Below are 22,228 nucleotides of genomic sequence, written 5' to 3' on the forward strand. Positions count from 1 at the left end.
GGAACAGCTTTACTGCTTGCAACACGAAACCAAACTGTGGGGCAGCAAGTTAGAGAGAGCAAGAGAAGAACACTGCATACGCGCAGCTACCCACAGCCAAACAATAGCAATGCAATATTTGACATCCACTGTCACAGTAAGCAGAGAAGGCATGAAAATGCTTACCAAAGGCATGAACCAGAGGGCTGGTGAAGCTTGCAGGATGCCATAGTGAACTGTACAGCGCAAAGTTGTGTCCCTGCACCCCATCACACTTCCTGGGGCAGCATAGGAGAACGTGACACTTCAAGGTGACAGTCACCTGGGTTCTGGCCAGACACAATTTTCACGTGTGCAACCTCAGGCAAGTCTGTCTAAATGGGTCCCACTTGATGCACAGCAGGAATCAATGTAGACTCCAAACACAGAACAAACCCCACACCACATGCGTACCTTCTGTCTGTCAGCCGTGAAGGGTCAACAGAAGGGACCAGTCTTCACCTCCAGCCGGTTTCTCAGAGGAGCCTTGGTTGCACCCTATCACTTGATCTGGGAGGGTTCTGCTAGCTTAGACCCAGTTCCCAAGGTGCTTGTTGGGGTGCTGGCCTTCATGAACCCACCCTCAAGGCGGGGCAGGCAAGCAGCCACAGAAAAACTAGGCAAAGGGTCCTAGATCAACCCCAGTCCCAGGTCTAAGAGAAGTGGGAACCAGCTGGCACTTTTCAAGATGAGACGTAATCCAGCCAAGCAAGCTGCTGGTGACAGCAAGCAACCAGCCAGAAGCAGCTACAGAAATGTGTTCTCAGTGCTTGATCCCTCCACGGCTCTGGACTGGCTTGGGAAGGGCTGGAGGACCCACAGGCAAGCCACATTTTTTCCTTTTCTTTTTGGCCAACGAGCCAGGGAAAACCGATGATGCTGAGGGGACTGGTGCACGGCAGAGCTGGGAGAACCCAGGGCGCTTCCTTCACTGCTTCCCTTTCACCACTGCGCACGTGGGGCACAGAGGTGGACTCCTGGGGACAGTTCTGCTGACACAGATCTAGCAGGTTAAACACAAGCCACAACAGGGGAGGGGAAAAAAGAAAGAAGGCAAACCAAAACCCACAAGATCCGTGTTTACAATATGTACACAAAAAGTCAGGGTTCAGGAGGCCATTTGCCAGGAAATGGGGTCTTTGTCAGTAGGGGGTCAGTGTGTGTGTGAATGTGTGCATGCATGTGTGTGTGTGTGTGTTGTGTGTGTGTGTGTGTACACAGCTTATGAAAACCAATTCTCCACAGAATGGGTATGTAGACCAAGATCACCAAAGTGCAACTTGCCACCGGGTTAAGTTTCCCATGGAGACAATTTTGAGGGAGGGGTCCTGAGAACCAATCCCTTGGCCTTGCAGGAAAGAGTGCACGTGTACTATCATTTGGGGGGGGGGGCGCATCTCTGCACACCTCATCTGAGGAAAAACTTCTCCAGCCCCTTCAGCACACTTCCAATACATTCAATGAGTAAGTGGTTGCTGAATGTTTGTTTTCACCATTCCCTCCAATTTGTGCAAGAACATCCATACATCCATCACAATTGTGGCAAGGGGAGCTATGTGAATTAGCCTTGGAAAATGAAGATGCAATCAATACCTTATACTCGCCTTTTACAAGCCAGCAGATGTTACATAAATAAAGCCAAAAATAATAAGACCCTCCCTTCCTCCAATCAATAAATACCTATGGTTACAATTAACTTATTCTAAATCATAAGATGTTAACTACTAATATCCGAAGGGCGGGGGAGGAGGAGTCCTTGAGAAGCATGAAGTACATGCCACTCGGGGCTCCCTGCCTCCTTTTTTGGAGGCAGTTCTGTTTCTATAGAACAAGCTGGAAATGCTACAGATGCTATCTAATGCGCTTCCATATTTTACCTGGGCATCTCTTCTGACCCAGGCCATTTCCTCTCAACAGATGGGGTGGGGGTGGGACACAACATACCACACAAAGCAAAAACCCCACACAACAGCTGGGGTGGGGGTGGGGGTTGGGGTGGGGGAGGACCAGACACACTACAGCTTTTGCATGCAACAAGTACCTACCCACTGGACGTGCTGCACTTTCCGAGTCCTTTAGCACCTTGAAAGAAAGAGTTGCTACGTCTTTGGGGGCTGTCGGGAGGGGGGTGTGCTGTGCACAAAAGCAGGGCTTGATCCCAGGGGGCCCCTGGAGAACTTTCCCACCCTCTCTTGAGTTCTTCTGACTCCCCCGCTGGGGCTTCCTAACACTAAAATATACTCTTTTCACCATCTCTATTTACATAAAGATACAGACGCGTCACTATACACAAAGGCTATGACAGTAAGCAGCAGAATCAGGAGAGAGGAAACCCAGCCCCAGCTCGGCTCAGCTGTCATTCTGCCAATGAGAGGTGCTGCCTCTTCTTCGCTGTTAAGATCCTCTTCTTGGTGGGCAGGGGAATTGTGTTCCTTGAGGTCACTTGCCCCCCCAGATTTTGATATCAGCCCTTCCTGGGGGTGGCCCAAAAGGAAGCAAGTTGTTTTATTATTATTTTTTTTAAAACACCGTTAGCATCTGGTTTAATTATTCTATAAAAACATCGCGACTGGATCCAGAGACCACAGCCTCAGACTCATTGGCAAAATGATATTTGGTCTCGCATGTGCTCCCCTGGCCTCCTCTACCCATCAAGTTTCTGGAAAGGATCTGAGTAGAGAGAACTCAGGACACAGAGCAGGTGGGCAAGTCTGTGACTCAGTAAGAACCGGTGGACGGTGTGTTGAGCGGACACCCCAAGTTAGTGATGCGGCCAAGAGAGAGGAATGCACTGCTCGGTGGCTCCGAAATCCATCCTGTGGTTCTGGGGAGGCAGGAGGAGGAACGAGGCTTCAACTCACTTGCTGTCCTCTGTTCTCAGCGACTCCCAAGTATATACAATAGGAATGGCTAGGGTTCTAGACCTTCTCCTGGACGCAGGAGCCAACTGGTGTGGAGGGAGGAGGGGAAGAAGAAGGTTGAGAAGTTGAGACTCCAAGGGTCTTCTTCAAGGTGACCCTGGCCCTCAGTTAACAATTCCTTCCCAGACAGTCAGCTGGCTTCTGTGAGAGCCAAAGATAATGGCAAAGTGGAGGGAGGAGCAAGGAGCCCAAAGGCCATCAAGCAGCTGCAACTTGGGAAATGCGTCCACATCTGTGTTCCGTCTTCTGAAAAAGAAAAATCCCCCCAAAATCACACCCTGCCCGTGCCACTGTCTGCTTGACACAAAGTTCCAAGACCCTAAAAATACCCAGAGTACATCTTCATCCTTTTGGGGAACAGAGGGTGGGTGATGGTGGCTGTCTCTGCCTGCTTCTTCCCAAGCCAGGGATGTGAAGCAAGGTCAGCCTCAGAAGACTGGCAGGAGGAATCACGTTTCTAGCGACAGCACTGGGGCTTCAACCCAAAGTGTCAGAAAGGCTTGTCGGGTCTGCTGGCCTTGACGTCCCCGCTGGTTGCCTTGCAGATGACGCTGTTCGTATGCTTGCAGCGGCAACCAGGGCGGCGCAGGCGGTCATAGCCACGCTGGGCCAGCTTCACGCAGCCGGTGGCGGGCAGGTAGCAGAGCAGGCAGGGCAGCACCACGGAGAGGGCACCCATGAAGGACCAGCGGGCGCAGCAGTTGGAACGGGAGCAGGAGCAGGGGTGGTCGGCGCAGGAGCCCTCATCGTCCTCGTTGGTGCAATGGTAGAAGATGCCCTGTACCAGGCACATACATGTGCCATAGTTGACCAGGGTTTGGGCCGAGCACAAGCACTCCTGGTTGCACACCCAGCAGGAGGGCAACGTCCGGGGGGACGCACACTCCTTGCACTTACACTTCCCACAGGCCTCGCACAGCAAGAAGTGCTTGTCCAGCTCTGGTGGGACTGCTGGGCCCTTTAGGTCCAGTGGCTTACAATGGACCACCTTGGGCTGGAGGCGCACTGCCCTGGGCGAGGCCTGCTCAGCCACAGGTGGTGGGGCCATGTGGTCTAGGAGCCGCTGATCAGAAGAGGTGCTGCTACTGCTGCTGACAGAGCTGGGGCGCCCACTGAAGGAGATCCAGTGATGAGTGACATCCTGGTCACAGCGGGCAGGTGTTGGGGCCAATTCTGGGGCCCCAGCCCGGGGCCGCTTGGGGCCAGTTGGGGGGGCCAGGCCAGGGTTGTCAATGTAGTCGTTCTCCACGTGGCTGGTCTTCATCTGGTCAATGGGAAGGATGGTGAGTGGGTGCTGGAGCCGACTGTGGGGCATCCGGCTATCAAGAAGGGGCTGCACCATGACTGAGCTGGGAGTCAAAGGGACGCTCTGTGGGATCGGGGGCTCCATGGGGCTGGAGGTCCTGGACCGCGCCGAGAAACAGGCTTCTAAGGGCCCTGGGGGAAAGTGGGGAAAAGGAAGAGAGAATGGATTCCAGGCATCAATCAGTAGGCAGCCTGTTAAAGGTCTCCCCCCCGACCCGCCCAACAGTCCTTGGAAGCCCAAGTAAAATGGGAATTCAATTCCCAAGTTTCCTTAGTGGACTTTCCAGTAACATCCAAGGCTTAGATAATTAATATTAATAATTACAATACTACTAATAATAATGGTAGAAATAACACTTATTGGGCTGGGAATACTTGCCTAGCATGCATGAGGTCCTAGTTTGATACCCAGAAAGAAAAAATTTAAAAAGTAGTATTTAAGTTACTCTTTTTTAAGTATCATGTATATCATTAAGTCATTAACTCTTTACAACAATGGTAAAATGTTATCAACTATTATCCCCCTTTTCTACTTACAAAAAAACTAATGTTCCAAGTAACTTGTCCAAAGTCACACAGAAGTATTAATAGAAGGACCAAGGTTCAAACGTGGGCAGTCTGAGTCTATTCTCACAATTGCTGTGAAACACGCTCATTTAAAATGTACAGATCAACATTTATAAACACAGAATCTAGAATTAGATCCGAGTTTGAATTCTTACCTTTGCCTACCAGCGTGTCTGTGGATGAGTTCTTTCATGTCTATGCCTTAGGCCTTAGTTTTGTCATCTGTAAATGGGTTTTTTTAAACGCCTTTATTTTCTTTGTTTTTATGTGGTGCTGAGGATGGAACCCAGTGCCTCACGCATGCTCTGCCGCTGAGCTACAGCTCCATGTAAATGGGTTCTTGCAAGGATTAAATAAGAAAATGCAAATCCAGGACCTAGCCCACTGCCTGGTGCATGGCAAGTACTTGACAATTTATCATACCCGAGAACAGTTTAGATTCCGTGAGCACTGTCAAGCACTTGGTGCCAAGCATTGCGCTGGGTGCTGAACACAACCGCCCCTGTGTGCTCCCACGGAGTTTATCAGCTGGATAAACAAAAGCCATTATTTCAGATATTCACAAGAGAAGGAAGGGCTATATCTGATGCCTGCACATCCAGGATATTAACTTATTACTACTACTTCCAAGGGTAGCAACCTCCAGTGGCTAATAACTCCTGGGTAGGTGAGCTTCTGACACCTTGGATGGGAAATCCTCTCAAGGGGCGCTCACATCGCCCATTTCCAAGTGCTGAGCTGAACATTCAGCCTAAATGCTATTTACTAGAATAGCTAAGCCAACACTGGATCAGTTTCTAATTTCACTGAGAGAGTGCAATTTTAAGTTGGCATCTGGCCAGAGATTCAACTGCAGCGCCTGACATGGAACCCCAGGAAGTCACTTAAATCAAAGAGCGGAAACGGCTTGGTTCAAATTTAGAAAGTGCACATTGTTTTCTATTAGAAGTGCCATTTCCTTGCCTGCTGACCTTTACATTTGGAATTCGGATGGAGATCAATTTAAAGAAATAGCAGCAGAAGGCCGAGACCTCTGCTCAAGGGGATGCAATTTGGAATCCAAGGGACAGATTAGACTCTGGGAAGATTCCACCCTTAAGAACTCCAGGGGATGGGGAGAGGAGGGAGGGGTGTAGAAGGAGAAGATGACAGGCTACACAACAAAAAAACCCCACTGGATTAGTGTTATGGGTGGTGTTTCCGTAAAAGCTTTTGCAAGATGCTAATGACGTTGTAACTAGGAAAGCTGACCCTATCCCTCAGCTAATAGGTTAACTTTCTCTCAAAGGAGCTGCTGAAGAAGAGGATGGGGATAGTTTCCATGTGTAGTTCATCCCATATCTCTCTGGACTTGGGACACTGTGGGTCCATCTAGATATTCCAATCACAGGAGAGTGATAAGGAGGCATTCAAATGAACTCAGTATGTTACTTCCTCTGCCAGTTAAAATTGTTGAGGAAGATTTGATGCCTCAAATCAATCAAATAGAGCTAGCTCTAGATGAAGCAGATTAAAAAGGGTTCTGCAAGGCTCATCTGTGTATCATCTATACTGCTAAATGGGGAAAAAGGCAAATCTTTTCTACAAGGTTTGATGCTCAGTCAACTGATATTCCCCACTGACACAGGGGACCAACTATTGACTCTATTCCCACAGCCCTGCCCATTTAAAAGATGCTGGAATTTCTTTATACACCTTTTCCTATCTTAGATAAAGTCTACCTGGTGACATCACCTGCCCCAAAGATCTCTTCAGAGAACATCATCTTCAGTTAGGAGTCCTCCCAGTAGCAGTTTGCCTTAGGTATCTGGTGAATCTGCCACCAGTGTAGTTATTTGCCAAGGCAGCCTGCCTTGGGGATCCTGTGGTCAGGGCTGGACAAAGAGAACACAAGGAAGTACTTATGGGTTGAAGTTTTTCCAGGGAATGCTATCTCAGGTACTCATTCTAAGTAGAGTCTCAAGGCCTTGCTTCTAGAATAAATGAAATCGAGGGTCAACAGACCAGGCAGGATTAGGGGCCAAAATTCCTAGCCTTGGGACTTTAACAAGAGGAAAAGGCTGAACTTGGTATAATGAAAAATGTTATGGATAAGACTCTCTGGCACCCTCCAAGAAGTGCCTCAGCTTGGAATCTCACCCTTAGACAAAGACAACACGATCCCCTTATTCCAAAAGCCTGAGTTAGTAATACTACAGGTCCTGCCAACAAAATATCAGTGGCAGTTTGAAGATGATATTGTCCCGTGTAGCTGGGGTTGTCTCAGCTCTGGGGTTCTGGCCATGCTACCAGAACAGTAAAGGTACCTAACCCTACCCCCGCATCTCAGATTATCCACTCTTGTTTTCCTAGTTCATTGCTGGAACTCTTTGAAAATAGCTGCAGGCAGATGAAACAAAAGCCATGGGCAATGCTCAGGGATTTTAACGGGCTCTGGAATCAGAGGGCAGATTCCCCAATTCACGAAAAGTCCCACCAGGAAGCCAGGGTGGGAGCAGCCACTGCAAGCAGTGGGGAAGTTGGCATTAGCAGGTTCCCATCACCCCCCACCCAGAGGCAGCTGTCAACATCTGGGCCTGCAATGGAGGCCAGGCCTGGGGGTGGGAGCTTGGCCTATGATGACTCAGCTCTCTCAGGACAAGAAGCATCTGATGGTTCCAGCAGGCATATTCTAAAATGTATCTTCCTACCATAACCTTCATGTAGGATCTCTCTTCCGGCTACTAGCTCAGCAAAAAACCAATGGCTGGCTCAGAGTTTCACTGCTTAAACTTGCTCAGGCCTGTGGCCTCACCTGCCTGGTACAGGGACCCTTGCTGTAGGAGGGCCCTCCAAGAGCCCCTGATGAATTTATTTGGCTGGTAAAAAAAGAAAAACAATTCCCGTTCTTTCTATTTGATAAATCACCAACACAGCTCCATGATGTCTCAAAAACAGAAAAACTGAGAGCTGGTTTAGAAGACCAATCTGCAAATCCTGGGACATGCCTACCCTCCACTCTGAATGCTATTGTGCATCTTAAGTGCAGTTTAATTAACTTATTTAACAGTACTGGGGATCGAACTCAGGGGCTACTACTGAGTGAAGTCTTTAGCCCTTTTTATTTTGAGATAGGGTCTTGCTAAGTTGCCCAGGCTGGCCTCAGCCTCCCAGGTCACTGGGAGTACAGGCATGCACCACTACCCTGGGTTTTAAATGCAGTTTAATACATACCTCTGCTTCCCCTCCAAGGAAGGAAGAGGTTCATACTATAAATAGGAGACAAGGCTTTGCCTCATGTAGGCTATTTGGAAGAGACTGATAGCCAATTTGGAAGACTCTAGAAAGAGAAATGAAGCCAACACTGCACTTAGCCAAAGAAGCATCTCTTTGGAGTTTTAGGTGGCATAAGGCAAGAGAACTTTCACCTTCACTCAACATTCTAATAATAATTAAGGAAGCAGCTAATATTAGGAAGCATTTCTAGGCTCTGGCTAAGCACTCTTGCCATCACCTTGAAGTATAGTACCTATTCCACAGAGTTAGAAATGAAAACACAAAGGGTGGCTGAATTATAGGGAGTGATTAGGGCAGGATGAGACCCTAGACAGCAGGGGTTGTGAACTCAGCCATGCAGCCCTCCTTAACCCCGGAGTATTCATGGAAATACCAGTCACATTTGTAGCCATAGACCACCCCCCTCCTCTTCAGCCTCCCCAGTCTGCCACCAACCCCCAGGGAACCTCACCAGGCCATTTGGGGTCTCAGTAACTCAGTGAGCAGGGAAATGAAGCCAGTCAGGGCTTGTATCAGATTGCTCCCCAGTTAGAGTTTTCACTGTGGTGGAGAGTGGGAAGCTAAGGGTTTGTAAGTTCCTGTCATTCAAGGAAGGCACAGAGCTCAAGTTATCTCAACTTCTCAGTTTTCCCTGCTCTCCTTTCTGTCACCTCATCCCTCTTTATTTTCATTTTTAGTTTCCTTAAAATCCAATGGGTCTCACTTACAGGATTTCACTACAAAGCAATCCTTAAAAGGAAACCCTGGAAAGGGAATCCCCTCTGTTCTGCATCTACCAAGTTGAATTTACAGGTCCCTAAGCACCTTTATGGATGGCGCTTCCTGGACAGGTCTGTGGGGAAGGGAAGAAGTGAGGTACAAGGAAGCCAGAAAAGTTCTAGAAGACTAAATCCTCAGGATATGGAAACCCCCAGAATGCACAGCCTTTTTGGTGTTTGCTGTTTGGCACATCTGGGAGCCCAGAGCTGGCCAGTCTGCCATTTGTACCTGCGGGGAAGGGCTGCAGACCTACAGGCCAGGTGCAAAGAAGCAAGAGGTCTGTTAATCACCCAGCACAACTGGGTTCACACAAGTGGGCCAGATGCCTATTCCCACCCACATCTTCCCCTGGACTTACCCTAGAGAGGGGAGTTGGGAAATATTGGGAAAACCTGACAGTTGTATTTTGAAAGCCATAGGTCAGCTAATGACAAACTGGCAAAAGGCTCTGACTGAATGGGCAGTTTTTGCACTGCCCCATTGAGTCTCTGGGGGTTCTTTCAGTGAAGGTTGTTTAACCCTTTAACAACTCAGAAAAAAGGTCTTTAAACTGTCAGAGAGCCCGCCCACCACTTTCAACCACCATTGCTTGGTTATTTTTGACAATATCCTGTGTTAGTTAATGAAGCTATAACCAAATGTTGACTTATTGCTTTAAAAAGACTTCTAAAGTGAAGGGACGCAAGGGAAGCCAGCGACTTGTCCTTCCCTGCACCCTAAGGAGGAAGACAAACTCTGCTGAGAATGGCCCAGTGGGAGAATAAAGGTTTTAAGGCAGCTGGGTTTGTCTGGGAATCCTCCATTCTCCTCGAATTGCTTTGCCCCTAGCACCCCTCCCCACCCCCAGCACCGGCACTAAGGAGCTCACCTCAATCTATCAGAGATCACAAAAGAAAACAGTTGCTTTTCATCACTTCACCCTATCACCAGTTGTCAATTCCCAGTACTTCTTTCCCTTCTTTCACAACCAATCTGCTGAGTTCCAAAGTCCCAGCATATAATGGGTGGGAGACTGGCTGTACTTTGGTTCTGGGTAATTTTAACCAGCTTCAAGTTTTGGCTTCACTGTAGTACCCCATTAATTGTTGTCTACTCAGATCCTGTAAAAAGGAATCATGTTCAAATCACATCAGGGTCACCAAAAAAAAAAAAGAGGAATCCGAGGGCTAGGGGTGTAGTTTAGTGGTAGAGGCTTGCTTAGTGTATGGAAGCCCTGGGTTCAATCCCCAGCATCACACACACACTAATAGCCATGTCAGAAAAGGGAGCTAGGAAGCTAGAAGGAACCTGCTAACCACCACCATCATTTGGGAAGTACTGGCCGAAGTCAAGGTGCAATGTGGGACCAGAACCCTAGACCCCCAAGGGAGAGCTTCTTCCCACACACATCAAGATGGTCTTATTTGTCTCCCTACCCTCCACCAAGAAATGAACAGACAATAATAGATTTTAGCTTACTCCTGGGACCAGGCAGGAAATGACTTCCCCCTTCCCCGAGCCAGAAACAGACAAGACTACCGACAAGGGAAACCACTCTTCTAAAAGTGGCCACCTGCCCCGAAGGGCCCCTTCCCTCCTCCACTAGACCCAGCACATCTGTGCTCCCTCCCCAGTGCCCTTGCTTCCTCCACTGACTGGGGCCTGTCCTTGGAAAGAACAATCGAGATCACAGCTGAATGGTGGAGCCTCTTAAGCCCAGCCACATGTCCTGGATACATTCCCCAGACTTGTCAGCTGCCCGGATCTGCAGGGTGGCCCCAGACCAAGAATACCCCGCCTCTTACATCATGCAACACCCCGCACCTCCTGTATGATGCATTTAGTTAGTTAGAGGCACCCTTAAAACTAGGCCCTCCTCTGAGGATCCCAGTAACAGGGAGCAAGGCCCTAGTGCTGACCACTCACTAGCTGCTCTGCAGGCCCTCGGGGAAGACTGTTCCCCATCAAGGCCCATGCTTAGCAGGTTTGCCTAATCATTCATCCCTGCTCTGCCCTGGCCCCCAGCTGCTCTAATTCTCTCTCTCTCTCTCTCTTTGAGATCCGACCTCACTAAGCTGCCCAGGAGGGCCTTGAACTTGGGGATTCCTCTGCCTCATCTTTCCCAGTAACCAGGTCCAACTGCTCTGATTTTTTTGAGGGAGCAAAAGTATATTCCAGGGGCTGAGGTTGTGGCTCAGTGGTAGAGTGCTCATCTTTATTGTGTGAGGTACTAGGGTCAATCCTCAGCAACATATAAAAATAAATGAAATTATATATATATATATATATATATAATTATATATATATATATATAATTATATAATTATATATATGTATATATATGTATGTATGTATTCCCCCCCCCAAATGAGTTACTGCTTTCCCCTGTCAGGGAGATCCAGATTGACCATGAGATGGAACACCTTCTCCACTCTCGCTATTCCCTTGCCTTAAAAATGTCTGGAGTTTGTTTCTACATCTCAAACCCCACACTTTCAACTGTCAAACCCACAGACTAGGGCAAAAATCCTCACCAGGATTGAGATTGTTGTCACAAGGGACTTGCACCTTAGTAGAGGCCAAGAAGACAGGTACTCTAGATTCAGAACAAAATTATAATTCTCTGAAAGAAAGAGGAAGGACTCTTTCTAGGTCTTCTTCCTGCCAACATCTAGGTCTTACCTGACTAGATGGCCTAATTTAATAAAAATAAATAAATAAATAAATAATGCTTGTGGAGGCCCAAAATAGGTAGCTGGAAGATGCCACACTAAGGGACATTAAGCATCAGAATCTGAAATCCCTATATGTGGTTCCAAAGTATTAAACCCCATGCTGGGCGTGGTGGCCCATACCTGTAATCCCAGGAGGATCACAAGTTCCAGGCCAGCCTGGGCAACCTAAACCATGTCTCAAAAAAAAAAAAAAAAAGTATTAAGCCCCATAGCAACACATTTCAAGGGCCACTTTATGAATAGGCTTCTCCCTTAATTTTTAAATCACTGACATTCACATTTTGTCTTAATTTGTTATTCAGGAAAGTTAGCCAACCCTTTAGGAACATGCAATGTCAGGTTTACAAGATTGCGGGAAAGGGTAGGAGGTAGTCAAAGGGTTGATTTCCAAAAGGCCACATCTCTCCATAATCTTGGAAGGATGCAGACAAAAACGTCACCTCTGAGCCCCAAATGTTCACTAGTGCCCAGCCCCTAATCTGCTTCAGCTTGAAATCATCTATTCTATGTGTTCTGTCTCCTTCCGCTATCCCCAACCAAAACTCTATGGAGAGAGTGCCTTTCAAGAAGGTAATATGGAAAGAGTCATGGGATCAAGCAGGAGGGATAGGGAAGGGGGGCACCCACAATCCACAAAGGAGTGACTTCTGAGTTCAGAATCTAAAATGGAAGATAACCAACAGATGTCCTTAATGTCTCCCTCATCCCAGATGGCAAATATCGGTCCATGGAGATTAAAAAAAAAAAAATCTACCAAAAGGCTCCCTCTCCCCCTCCCCAGAGGAGCCACATAGCTCCAATTGGTCAGTGTGTACTGTTCACCAGATGAGGATTCACCTGGAGCCAGCCATGAGGACCCTCCCAAGGGATGGAAATAGAGGAAATGCAATTTCACAGTGACATATCTACAACTTCTTTCTCACCCCTCAGAGAAAGAGAGACCAACTGCAGCCCTCCTTTTCTTAGGCCACCCCACACCAGCACTAAATGGAAAAAAAGCTGAAAATTTCAGATGTTTATGCTCCATTAGTGTGAAGATCCGGAGAACTCTAAACATTGTGAAATCCACAGTGCAATATTGGGTAGGGCCTCAGGCCAGCCGGCGCATATTAAGAGATTGATAAACCTCTATTTCCCAATGCTCTGGGCCTTTTACCTTCCAGCTTTGTATCCCCAAGAGGCTTGTCAAGAAGGTTAGAGTCTTGGTCTGCTAACCAGACATGTGCTTGCTCCCTTCCTCCACAGGTTCTCTGGCCTCCGATATGTCCGGCCTCTCCTCAAACTGGAGAGAATCATGGTCTGATTTAGAGGCAGGAAAGAGGGGGAGCTGCCACTAGTTCTGGACGCCCACTGAATCTCCCTCCACCTTTTCTTACAGCACAGCCTTGGTGGGGGATTCTCCCCAAGGCTCACTGCGCCATAAGGAGGCCTCCTGCTCTCACCCAGGCCTGGCAATATGGATGCCCATCCAGCAGTTGGTGAGAGGAAGCAAGCAGCTCTACCCTCAGCTCACCATCCAGCCCCTCCAGCCCATTTCTCTAATCGCTACATCCCTCAGCCCTTCAAGCCATGCAACCATTTTCCGCCTCTCTTGCTTCTTCTGCCCACAACCCCCAGCCCCCAATCAAAGAGAATTGAGAAACCGTCTTCTTGCACAAGAGCAGCTACTGTCTAAATGCTTTTTGATCGTCTGCATGGAGGGGGAACTGGGCACAGCCCTGGCCCCAGTGATGGAGCCAAACTCCAGCTGCCCTGGCTGGCCAAACCCGCCTCATCCCCCTCCTTGCCCCCCGTGGCCTTGGCGATTCAGAATTTCTCAGAACGTACCGTCTCTATTCTCTCTCCTGGGTGATGTCAAGCCTGGTACCACCAAGAAGGAAGGAGGGAAAGTGGGAGCCTTATCTCTCCTACGCACGCAACCTCTTCCTCCAGCTCTCACACAACCGGCGTTATGTAAACGCACCTTCAGCCCCCACCAGACCTAGCGAGGTCCGGGGGCCCTGGGGCCTGGCACAGCTCTGTGTTCTGGGATAGGGAGACACCGGGTAGCCGAGGAGTTTCGGGTTCTGCCGAGGCAGGGGAAGGAAAAGGCAACTGCAAGGTAGTTGCACAGCATAAAACGCGGCAGCCGAGCAAAGGTCAGACGGCTAGGAACCGCCTAGCTAAGGAGAGGGAGTAGAAATGCCCGGCTGGCCCCGAGCTGACCATCTAGCCGGAGGCAGAAGGGGGGAAACCCAGTCGGTCCCGAATCCGAAGGGGCAAGAAAAATCTACGTCGAGCATAGGCCGCTGCGGCGGGCTGGGGAGATTCACGGTAGAGCTGGCACCGTGGGCACGAAGCCCGGGGGTGGGAGAGCTGTCCAAGGCGAGGGCGCCCCCCAGACCCAAGTGGTGGCTCCTGACCAAGCCCAAAGCCTCCGGTTCCAGCGCCCGAGGCGAGTGGTGGCAGCAGGAGGAAAGAGGCCAGGCCAGAGACAAACTCCCGGGACGCGCACGGGGCTTCCCGAGTCGCAGAGGGCGGGGAAGTCAGGCTTGGCAATGCCCAGGGGTCGGAACCGCGGTGCCAGGTTTTGAACACCCCCAGAGCCGTGCCGGCCGGGCGGAGGGCGTCAAGGAGCTGCGGCGCACCGCAGCGACTCCAGGAGACGCAAGCAGAGGGAAGGAACACAGAAGCGCGACTGGAAATAGCGCACCATTTGCCCCAGCCCGAGGGGAGTCGCGTAGTGGCTTAGAAGGGGCAGTTTCGGATCCCCAAACCGGCCATAGACTTACTTTGAGGAGCTGCAGAGTCACAAGCATCGCTCCACGTTTGTGTAAATCCCCGAACCCAAGCGGGTCAGCCGCTGCTGTACTCGCAGACGCCAGCCACAGGAACCCGCAAGGCTCCCGGAGTCCCGCAGCTCCAGCTCTGGGCTGTCAGCTCTGCTCGCTGCCTCAGCGGCGATGTTGCAACCACTGCCTGGGAAAATGGCTTTTTTATGAATGGGAGGGAAGGGAGCTCCAGTGCGCACGCGCGCAGTCCGCGATTCTATGAATGGGTGGGCACAAGAGACCCCGCGCGCGCATGCGCTGCGCTCCTTTTTTTATGAATGGGGGGCCGGAAAAGAACTTAACCCGTGATTGCTGGGGCTGGCTCTGGCTCCTTAAGGGGCCGTAGTTCTTTTACAAAGAGGGGTGGAGGTTCGGGCGGAGGTTGTTGTTGGTTTTTTTTTTTTTTTTTTTTTTTTGAATGAATGGAGGGCGGCGGCGACTGCTGCAGCTGGTTCAGCTGCGCGGGCTTTACCCCCTCCCAGCCTGCAAGAGGAGGTAAAAGCAACCTTCACACCACTGCGGGCCTGGGCAGGAACCCTCAGTGTCGCTGGGGGTGGGGGGCGCTGCGGCCTCCGGATACGAGGCTCAGAGCAGGGTGGGGGTGGACACACCTAGATCTGGGTATCTCTTCCCGCCGCAGGCAGTGTGCGGGGCGGGGGTGAGAGAACCCCTGCTGGGACCAGCGGCGCCCCAGGGCGTTGGGGGCTGGGGGAAGGAATTTTGAATCTGCTTTTACCAGAAATTAAGAAAACGTCCATCGCCCATATTCAAGAAGGGCGGGGTGGGGGTTGTTGAGTGAATCTGGTTCCTTCCTTAAGGCTGAATCTTTCTTGAGTGCAGACCACCCCTCCCCCATTTCTTGGGTGTGGACAGTGACTGGGCCGAGGCCTCTTCCGGCTCCAATACCCCCCGGGGCGATTCTGTCCACTCAGCCAGAGGCCTCCCCACTCCCGAATGTAATCTCCTTAGTGCCAGGAGCCTCTGTCCGCCCTCTGCAGTCCTGGCTAGTTGCCTCCCACTCTATCCCCACAGGTATCAGAGCCTTCACCGGACACTGGCTTAAGGAGCATCCGTCCATCGAAGGCCGACGGCCGGTGGCTGCCATAATCGACTTTCCAAAACCCCCTTCCATCCCCGCCTCCCCCTCCAGCTCCCCTAAAGGGAAGCGGGAGAAGCAGAGAACTGGCCAGGTGCATGGGTGGAGCCCGCCGCACTGAGGATGCGGCCAGGGTGGCCGCGGGATTAAATAACAGGGCTCTTGAGCCACAGAGGAAATGGAAATGGCCGGGGATCCTTTCTTTGCTGTTAATGAGTGGGGGCGCGGGAGGGGGGGTCAGCCCCAAGCCTGTGAATAGAAAAGCCCCTGCCATTAGGCCTGACTCCTGGTAAGGAAGGAGAGAACCTTCTCTGTAGGCCCAGCTCCGCCCAGGAACAGAGGAGATTGTAGTCTCCGGGGAGCCAGGGGTAGGGGGTGGCTTTGATGCCAGGATAAGAGCTGGGCTTGAGTCTGAAATCCCTGTAAGGTGTGTCTTGCTAGTGTTCAGCCTTCCCACGAAGATGGTGAGGCTATTTCTTCCTGCACCACCATAGGTCGGCACTTAGCTGTTGTCAGAGAAACCAATGAAAGGCCTCTCTCGCCTGGGGCTGGACTGGAGCTGCAGAGCTGGGAGCCCAGACTAGAACCCAAGGTCACTGTGTCCTAGTCTAAAATATTCTCACCACTTGGACTCATCTCTCCCATGTGATTACTTACCCAACTTCTAGAGGCCAGAGCAGACTCCCCCAGGGGACCTCAGCCTTCCTTCAGGACCAAGACCTTTCTAAAGCCAAGAGAAAAATTTCACCAGGACAATGGGGGATTTTACAGCTGTTCAGAACTTCCCTTTATGGGAATTGAAGTTCATTGTCACTCTCTCCATTTGCCAGACTAGAAATTGAGGCCAAGGGTCCTGCAGATGGTAAACGGAAGCACTAATAAATTGTAGTGCTGATTTTCTACCTGGTTCTTTGAAACCTGGTTCTTTCTACTCTGCCATCAACTGTCTACTGCACCACACACCTTGCATGTCGTTTAAGCAATTAAACAATTATGGTTTTTCCAGCTGGTATTCATCCATAATCCTTGCATTAAATGTACAAGGATGAGAGTAAATAAATTGTTTTTAAGTTATGGAGAATGTTGAGAATGTGGGGTTGCTGTCCTGTTTCCTTTATTAGAGGAATTAGCTAAGAGACAGGATTCCATTCATGGCCTTTTTCTTGGCTTTCTTGGGGGGGAAAAAAGTGAGAAGACTCCCAGCTCAAATGGGGAAGGAGGAGGAGCTCTAAGTCCTTATCTGGAAGGGGCTCTGGTGACCCATACAGTGTGATGGGAATGCTGAAGTGCACTGGAGACCATTTTCTTGTTCTGCTTAGAACCTAAGTGGAGGATTAGTTTAGGGCAGCAGTTATGAAAAATTCATTCATTCAGTTCTGTGCAGGGCCTGCACTGACTGAGGACAAGTAGTGAAGGCGAGATTGCTCAGTACTTTTAGGAGGTTGACTGTAGGATTCAAGGCTATACTAAGTGTTAGAAGGCACAAATGAGGGGCTGGGGATGTGGCTCAAGCGGTAGCACGCTTGCCTGGCATTCGTACGGCCTGGGTTCGATCCTCAGCACTATGTACCATCTTTTGTTCTTACCAACAAAGATGTTGTGTCCGCCGAGAACTAAAAAATAAATATTAAAAAAAAAAAAAGGCACAAATAAGCATGCTCTGAGAGCATGGCAGGGATTGATTGGGGGCATAGGGAGTGTTTTTCTTTTTTTTTTTTGGTACTGGGAATTGAACCCTGGGGCACTTAACCACTGAGTCACCTCCCTGGTCCTTTTTTATATTTTTTTTGAGACAGGGTTTCACTGAATTGCTTAGGGCCTTGCTAAATTCATGAGGCTGGCTTTGAACTCATGATAATCCTGCTTCTGCCTCCCAGCTCCTGGGATTACAGGGATCTGCCATAGCGCCCAGCTAGGGAATGTCTTTCTGAGACAGAGTTTATAGATGTGAGTTGAGATTAAAGACTGATAAGTGAGCCTGAGAAAGAGTTGAAAACATCTCAGGCTGGGCAGCCTAGGAGAGACTGATACAGTGGAGTTGTTGACAGGTTTGGGCTACAATCTGACCTGCAAGGTTGAAGCAAGCCTTGTGAGGAGTTTTAAGCAGGATGTAACACACATTATTTGTGTTTTAAACTTCCCCAGCATCCCTGAGGCCAATGGTGAAGGATTATGGGGAGATGGGGTACATTTGCTCCTTAGCAGGTAGAAGATACCATATCCACTCTTTTGGAATAAGGAATCTGGCTGGCCTGTGCTGAAGGATTTTGTTGTCTTTTATTTTATTTTTTTTTTCCTGTTCCAAAGCCACTTAATATTTTCCCTAACTCTAACTTATCTGCTAGGGGCAAATCCTAGTAATTTTGCATTCCTGCCATGCTAATGACAGTTTTTCAGCCCAACCCCAATGCAAATGTCTGTGAGTAGAGTGGATTCAGTTCTGGACTTTGTACTTTCATTAAGCTGTTACTTTTGCCAGGATTGGGGAGATGAGTTAGTGGGAGTGAGAGGAAGGAATTTCAATTCAATGACAGACATCTATGGAGCACTTACTAAATGCCAGTCTTGTGCTCAGCATGTTTTCATAGGTAATGCTGCGTTTAAAAACTGTGTCTTAGGGTCTTAGGGGAACCCTGGGTGTAGCTCAGCCTTTGAGAGTATACCTTGCCTGTGCAAGACCCTGAGTTTGGTACCCAGCATAAAAAAAAAAAAAAGTCTGTGTCCTGGGCTTAGCATCCTTCTTTCATACATGAAGTTCAAGTTTCCATTTTATTTATGCATTAATTCCATAAAAAAATTATTATGCACTTCTTGTGTGTCAGGCATAGTGCCAGGTGTTGAGGTTGCAGTGAGAATAGCCAGACTATTTTTGTCCTTATGGAGCTTATAGTCAGTGGTGGTGCCACAGAGCAGGAGGAGGAAGAGGGGGTTAAGGGGAGGGTGTGCTTCCCTCTTATAATCTCCACAGCATCCTTATTCATTTCTATGTTCAATTGCCATTCCTCAGCCTTATGTCAAGTATTAAACAATGGAAGCCAAGCCTTCCTCCCCATGTTACCTGTTCCCACCCATACAGAAATTCTGAAACTGCTACTGTTTGTGGTTAAGTAGGGGAGATAGACCTTAAACAAATAGTTGTTCAAAGAATGGTTTAATTGTAGTTAACTTAAGTGGTACATACAAAGTACAGAATGCTGAGGTTGGGGCTCAGCCTAGACTCTGGGGAAGTTTCCCTGGAGCTTAGTGCTGAGTAGTACAGACTTAACTAGGCTGAATTTAGTGGAGGAAGCCTTGGGAAGCAATATAGAGACCATGGATAGGCACTGGGACCCCTGTCCTTTGAGAAAGAAGGGGCATATCAGAACTAGAGGTTACAGCTCTGTTCCAACACTCCCTCCAAAGCTTTCTAACTCAGTGAATTCAAATGCTTCAGGTTTGGGGCTGGACAGCTTGAAAAACAGATGTGCAGACAATGACTGCAGATTGCTGGAGCTAAATCCTAGCCCTACAAGCACCAGAATCTTGGAAAAGTTATTCGAACTTTAGGTGCCACAGTTTTACCCTCTGTGATATGAAAGCTAATAGTAGCAGTACTAACTGCAAACAGTTGTGAAGCTTGACGGGGGTAATGCACAAAAAAGCATTAAACACACATAACACAGTAACTGACAGTAATGTTAAGTGACAACACTTGCTAGATGATGATAATTCAATATATCCAGTCCTGTGTGTGTGTGTGTGTGTGTGTGTGTGTGTGGTGCTGGGGATCGAACCCAGGGCTTCATACTTTTTAACTTAGCTCTTGTAGGCAAGAGCTCTACCACTGAGCAACATCCCAAGCCCTTTTTATTTTTCATATCAAGGAAGGGTGTCCAGTTGCCCAGGTTGGCCTTGAACTTGGGATCCTCCTGCCTTAGCTTCTCAAGTTGCTGAGGTTAGGGCTAATAGCTGGTTTGATATGAGGAATGAGTTAGAAATTTAAGAGGAGTTCATTTGTCTGAGTGTATCAGAAAATCAAAAAGAAATGCCATCTAAAATGCAGAGAAAGGCTGTGGGCTATGGTTCAGCTATGGAGCGCTTGCCTGACATCTGGTGTGGGGGGGGGGGCAGGGTAGGGCGTTAAACACTTGATGATTGCGTGATTCTTAATCTCTTCAAGTGTGAACTATAAAATGGGAATGAATCTTGAGAAGATTGTTGAGCTGTAGATGGCATGATGCTTTTTAACTTGCTCAGAGCTGGCTGCACAACTATTTCCCTGGACCTCTAGTTGTTATGTGTAAATGTTATGTATAAATTTTGCAGGTTCTGACTTCATTATGGTAATACAGGTCACTCATTTCCTCTTTCTGGCTTTTCCTCTAAGACCCTTTGTTTTCATTCTGGACAATGCAATGTTATGCAAAAGAAGCCTTGAGAATGCCTCATATGATTCAACTGATTTCCTCATAGGTGTGAATATGAAGTCATCCTACCATAAGCCTTGATAAAAGAATCAGGATTTTTATAAACATGTTTTTATGGCAAGTTCAAATATGCATTAGTTCAAACTCATGTAAAATATAAGCACACTATCCGTTTCAGATGTGGGAGCTCAATCCAGAGCTAAGTACAAATGTGAACAGTAAACAAGAAAGCGGGGTGCTGTGGGGCACACCTGTAATCCCAGGGACTCAGAGGCTAAGACTGGAGGATTGCAAATTCAAGGCCAGCCTCAGCAATTTAGAGAGGACCTGAGCAAGTTAGGGAGACCCTGTCTCAAAATAAAAAATTAAAAGGGCTGGGGATATAGCTCAGTGGTAAAACACCCCTGGTTCAATCCCCAGTACTAAAAAAAAAAAAAAAAAAAGTTAAGGACTGGAGGATATAGCTTCGTGGTAGAGTGCTGGTCTAGCATGCAGCACAAGGCCTTGGTTTGATCTCAGGTACCAAAAAAAGAAGAGAATTCAAAAACAAAAAATCAAAACCCAGCTGTGAGAGATGACTTTCACAGAAATTCTCTAGTAACCTTGAACACTTCTGGTGATGCAATGGGTGATGAACTCTGGCTTTGGAACCTCCATAGACAGACTTTGCCCAGGGTACTACCACTTAATTGTTGAGAGATCTGAGATGAGTTACTGATCATTTAGAGACCCAGTCTAATCACTATGATGGGCAGGATGATTCTAACTCCATTGGGTGGTTCAGTGAACACCCTGTAACTGTCTTCCCTTTATGTAACAGAATGGGACCCTCAGGAGGAACAGAGATAAGAACTGCCTGTCTGGACGCTGGAGGGGTCTGTGACTTTCTTTCTGGAAGCCTGAGAGACTTTCACTCTCCAAAGAAGGGAGGGATGCTGGCCCTTCTTTCTGACTTGACAGTTGTGCTTTGGGCCACCTGTCTACACACTTCTATTCCTGCTGCTTCATGTGGTCCTTCATTCAACCAATATTTAAGCACATTCTAGGTACCAGGCAGGATGCCAGATCTGTAGATACAACGTTGGGTAAGGTAGAGAAATCCCCTGCTCTTACACAGCTCAGTCTAACGAAATGAGCAGACAGTAAAAAGAAAACATTTGAATAATGCCAATTTCAGATATTGGCCAAATCCCCAAAGGAAATAATGAAGTGATGTGACCAAGATTAGGGGAAGGAGATGGCCCCTTTCGTGAGATCAGGGAGAGCCTCTCTAAGCAGTTTGGAGGCTTAGGAGGAGAAGCCTGGTAAATGCATAAGGAGTGCAGAGATCCAGGGCAGGCTTACTGGAGTGTTCCAGAAACAAGCCTCAGGCCCTCTGGACTTTCCAGTGGACTTCCACCTCGATGTTGGAGTCCATTGTCGGGGTCATCCGTAGCCTAATTGATACCTGCCAAGGAGTCTGAGAAGGCAGAGCCTGTTTTTCTCAAAACCGCTTTTTTTGGATGAGGGGAAAGGGTACTAGGAATTGACCCAGGGGTGCTTTACCACTGAGCTACATCCCTGGCCCTACATTTTTTTAAAATTTATTTTATTTACTTATTTTTTTATGTGGTGCTGAGGATTGAACCCAGTGTCTCACATGTGCTAGGCAAGCGTTCGACCACTGAGCCACAACCCCAGCCCTGGCCCTTTTAATTTCTAATTTTGAGATAGGGTCTGGCTAAGTTATGAGGCTGGCCTTGAACTTGGGATCTTCTTACCTCTGCCTCCTGAGCAGCTGGGATCACGGGCCTGTACCACCATACTGAGTGCAACCACATACAAAAATGTCAAATTCATGTGATTCAAAATAAGTACATTCAGAGAAGTGCACAAATCAAAAACATACTGCTCGGAGAATTTTACAAAGTGAACAGAACGGTGTAACCAGTATCCTCATCAGGAAACAGAATGTTTCCAATGTTTGGACTCAGGACACAGCACCCCAAAATATGACACCGGACACCAAACTGAACACCCCAAATATACTTGTTTGGCACATTTTAAGCTGGTTATTCAGAGAAACTGTTGACACAGGAGTAGCTGGGGAAAGCTGTCCTTTTGTATGGGAACTTTGCATCTAGGAAGGAAATCTACATTAGTAAAAGAATCTGTGTGGGGAAGGGGGCTGCTCCAGGCAACTTTTATTGCCCAAAACTTTATCTGCATAACAGCACAGCCTTTGTTCACCAGGTCCCTGCCCCATTCCTTTGAATAGCTTAGGATGCTCTGTAAACTTCAATCACTGGACTATCTTCCAGTCTCATTTTGTGGGACCTTTGTGTATATGCATGTAATTAAGTTTCTCTGTGTCATG

General features: G+C 48.4%; 1 protein-coding gene across 1 annotated transcript; it reads right to left on the reverse strand.

Moving 5' to 3' along the window:
- Positions 1-2,016: 2,016 nt before the first annotated feature.
- Spry4 (sprouty RTK signaling antagonist 4) lies at positions 2,017-14,491 on the reverse strand. The gene is made up of 2 exons (XM_026384420.2): positions 14,332-14,491; positions 2,017-4,376 (listed from the first exon to the last, which is right to left on the reverse strand). Exon 2 carries the CDS (start codon positions 4,327-4,329, stop codon positions 3,430-3,432), a length of 900 nt encoding a protein of 299 aa, XP_026240205.1. The 5' UTR covers positions 4,330-4,376; positions 14,332-14,491; the 3' UTR covers positions 2,017-3,429.
- Positions 14,492-22,228: the final 7,737 nt, after the last annotated feature.

This window comes from Urocitellus parryii, chromosome 1, assembly GCF_045843805.1.
Source record: "Urocitellus parryii isolate mUroPar1 chromosome 1, mUroPar1.hap1, whole genome shotgun sequence".
Classification (NCBI taxonomy): Eukaryota; Metazoa; Chordata; class Mammalia; order Rodentia; family Sciuridae; genus Urocitellus; species Urocitellus parryii.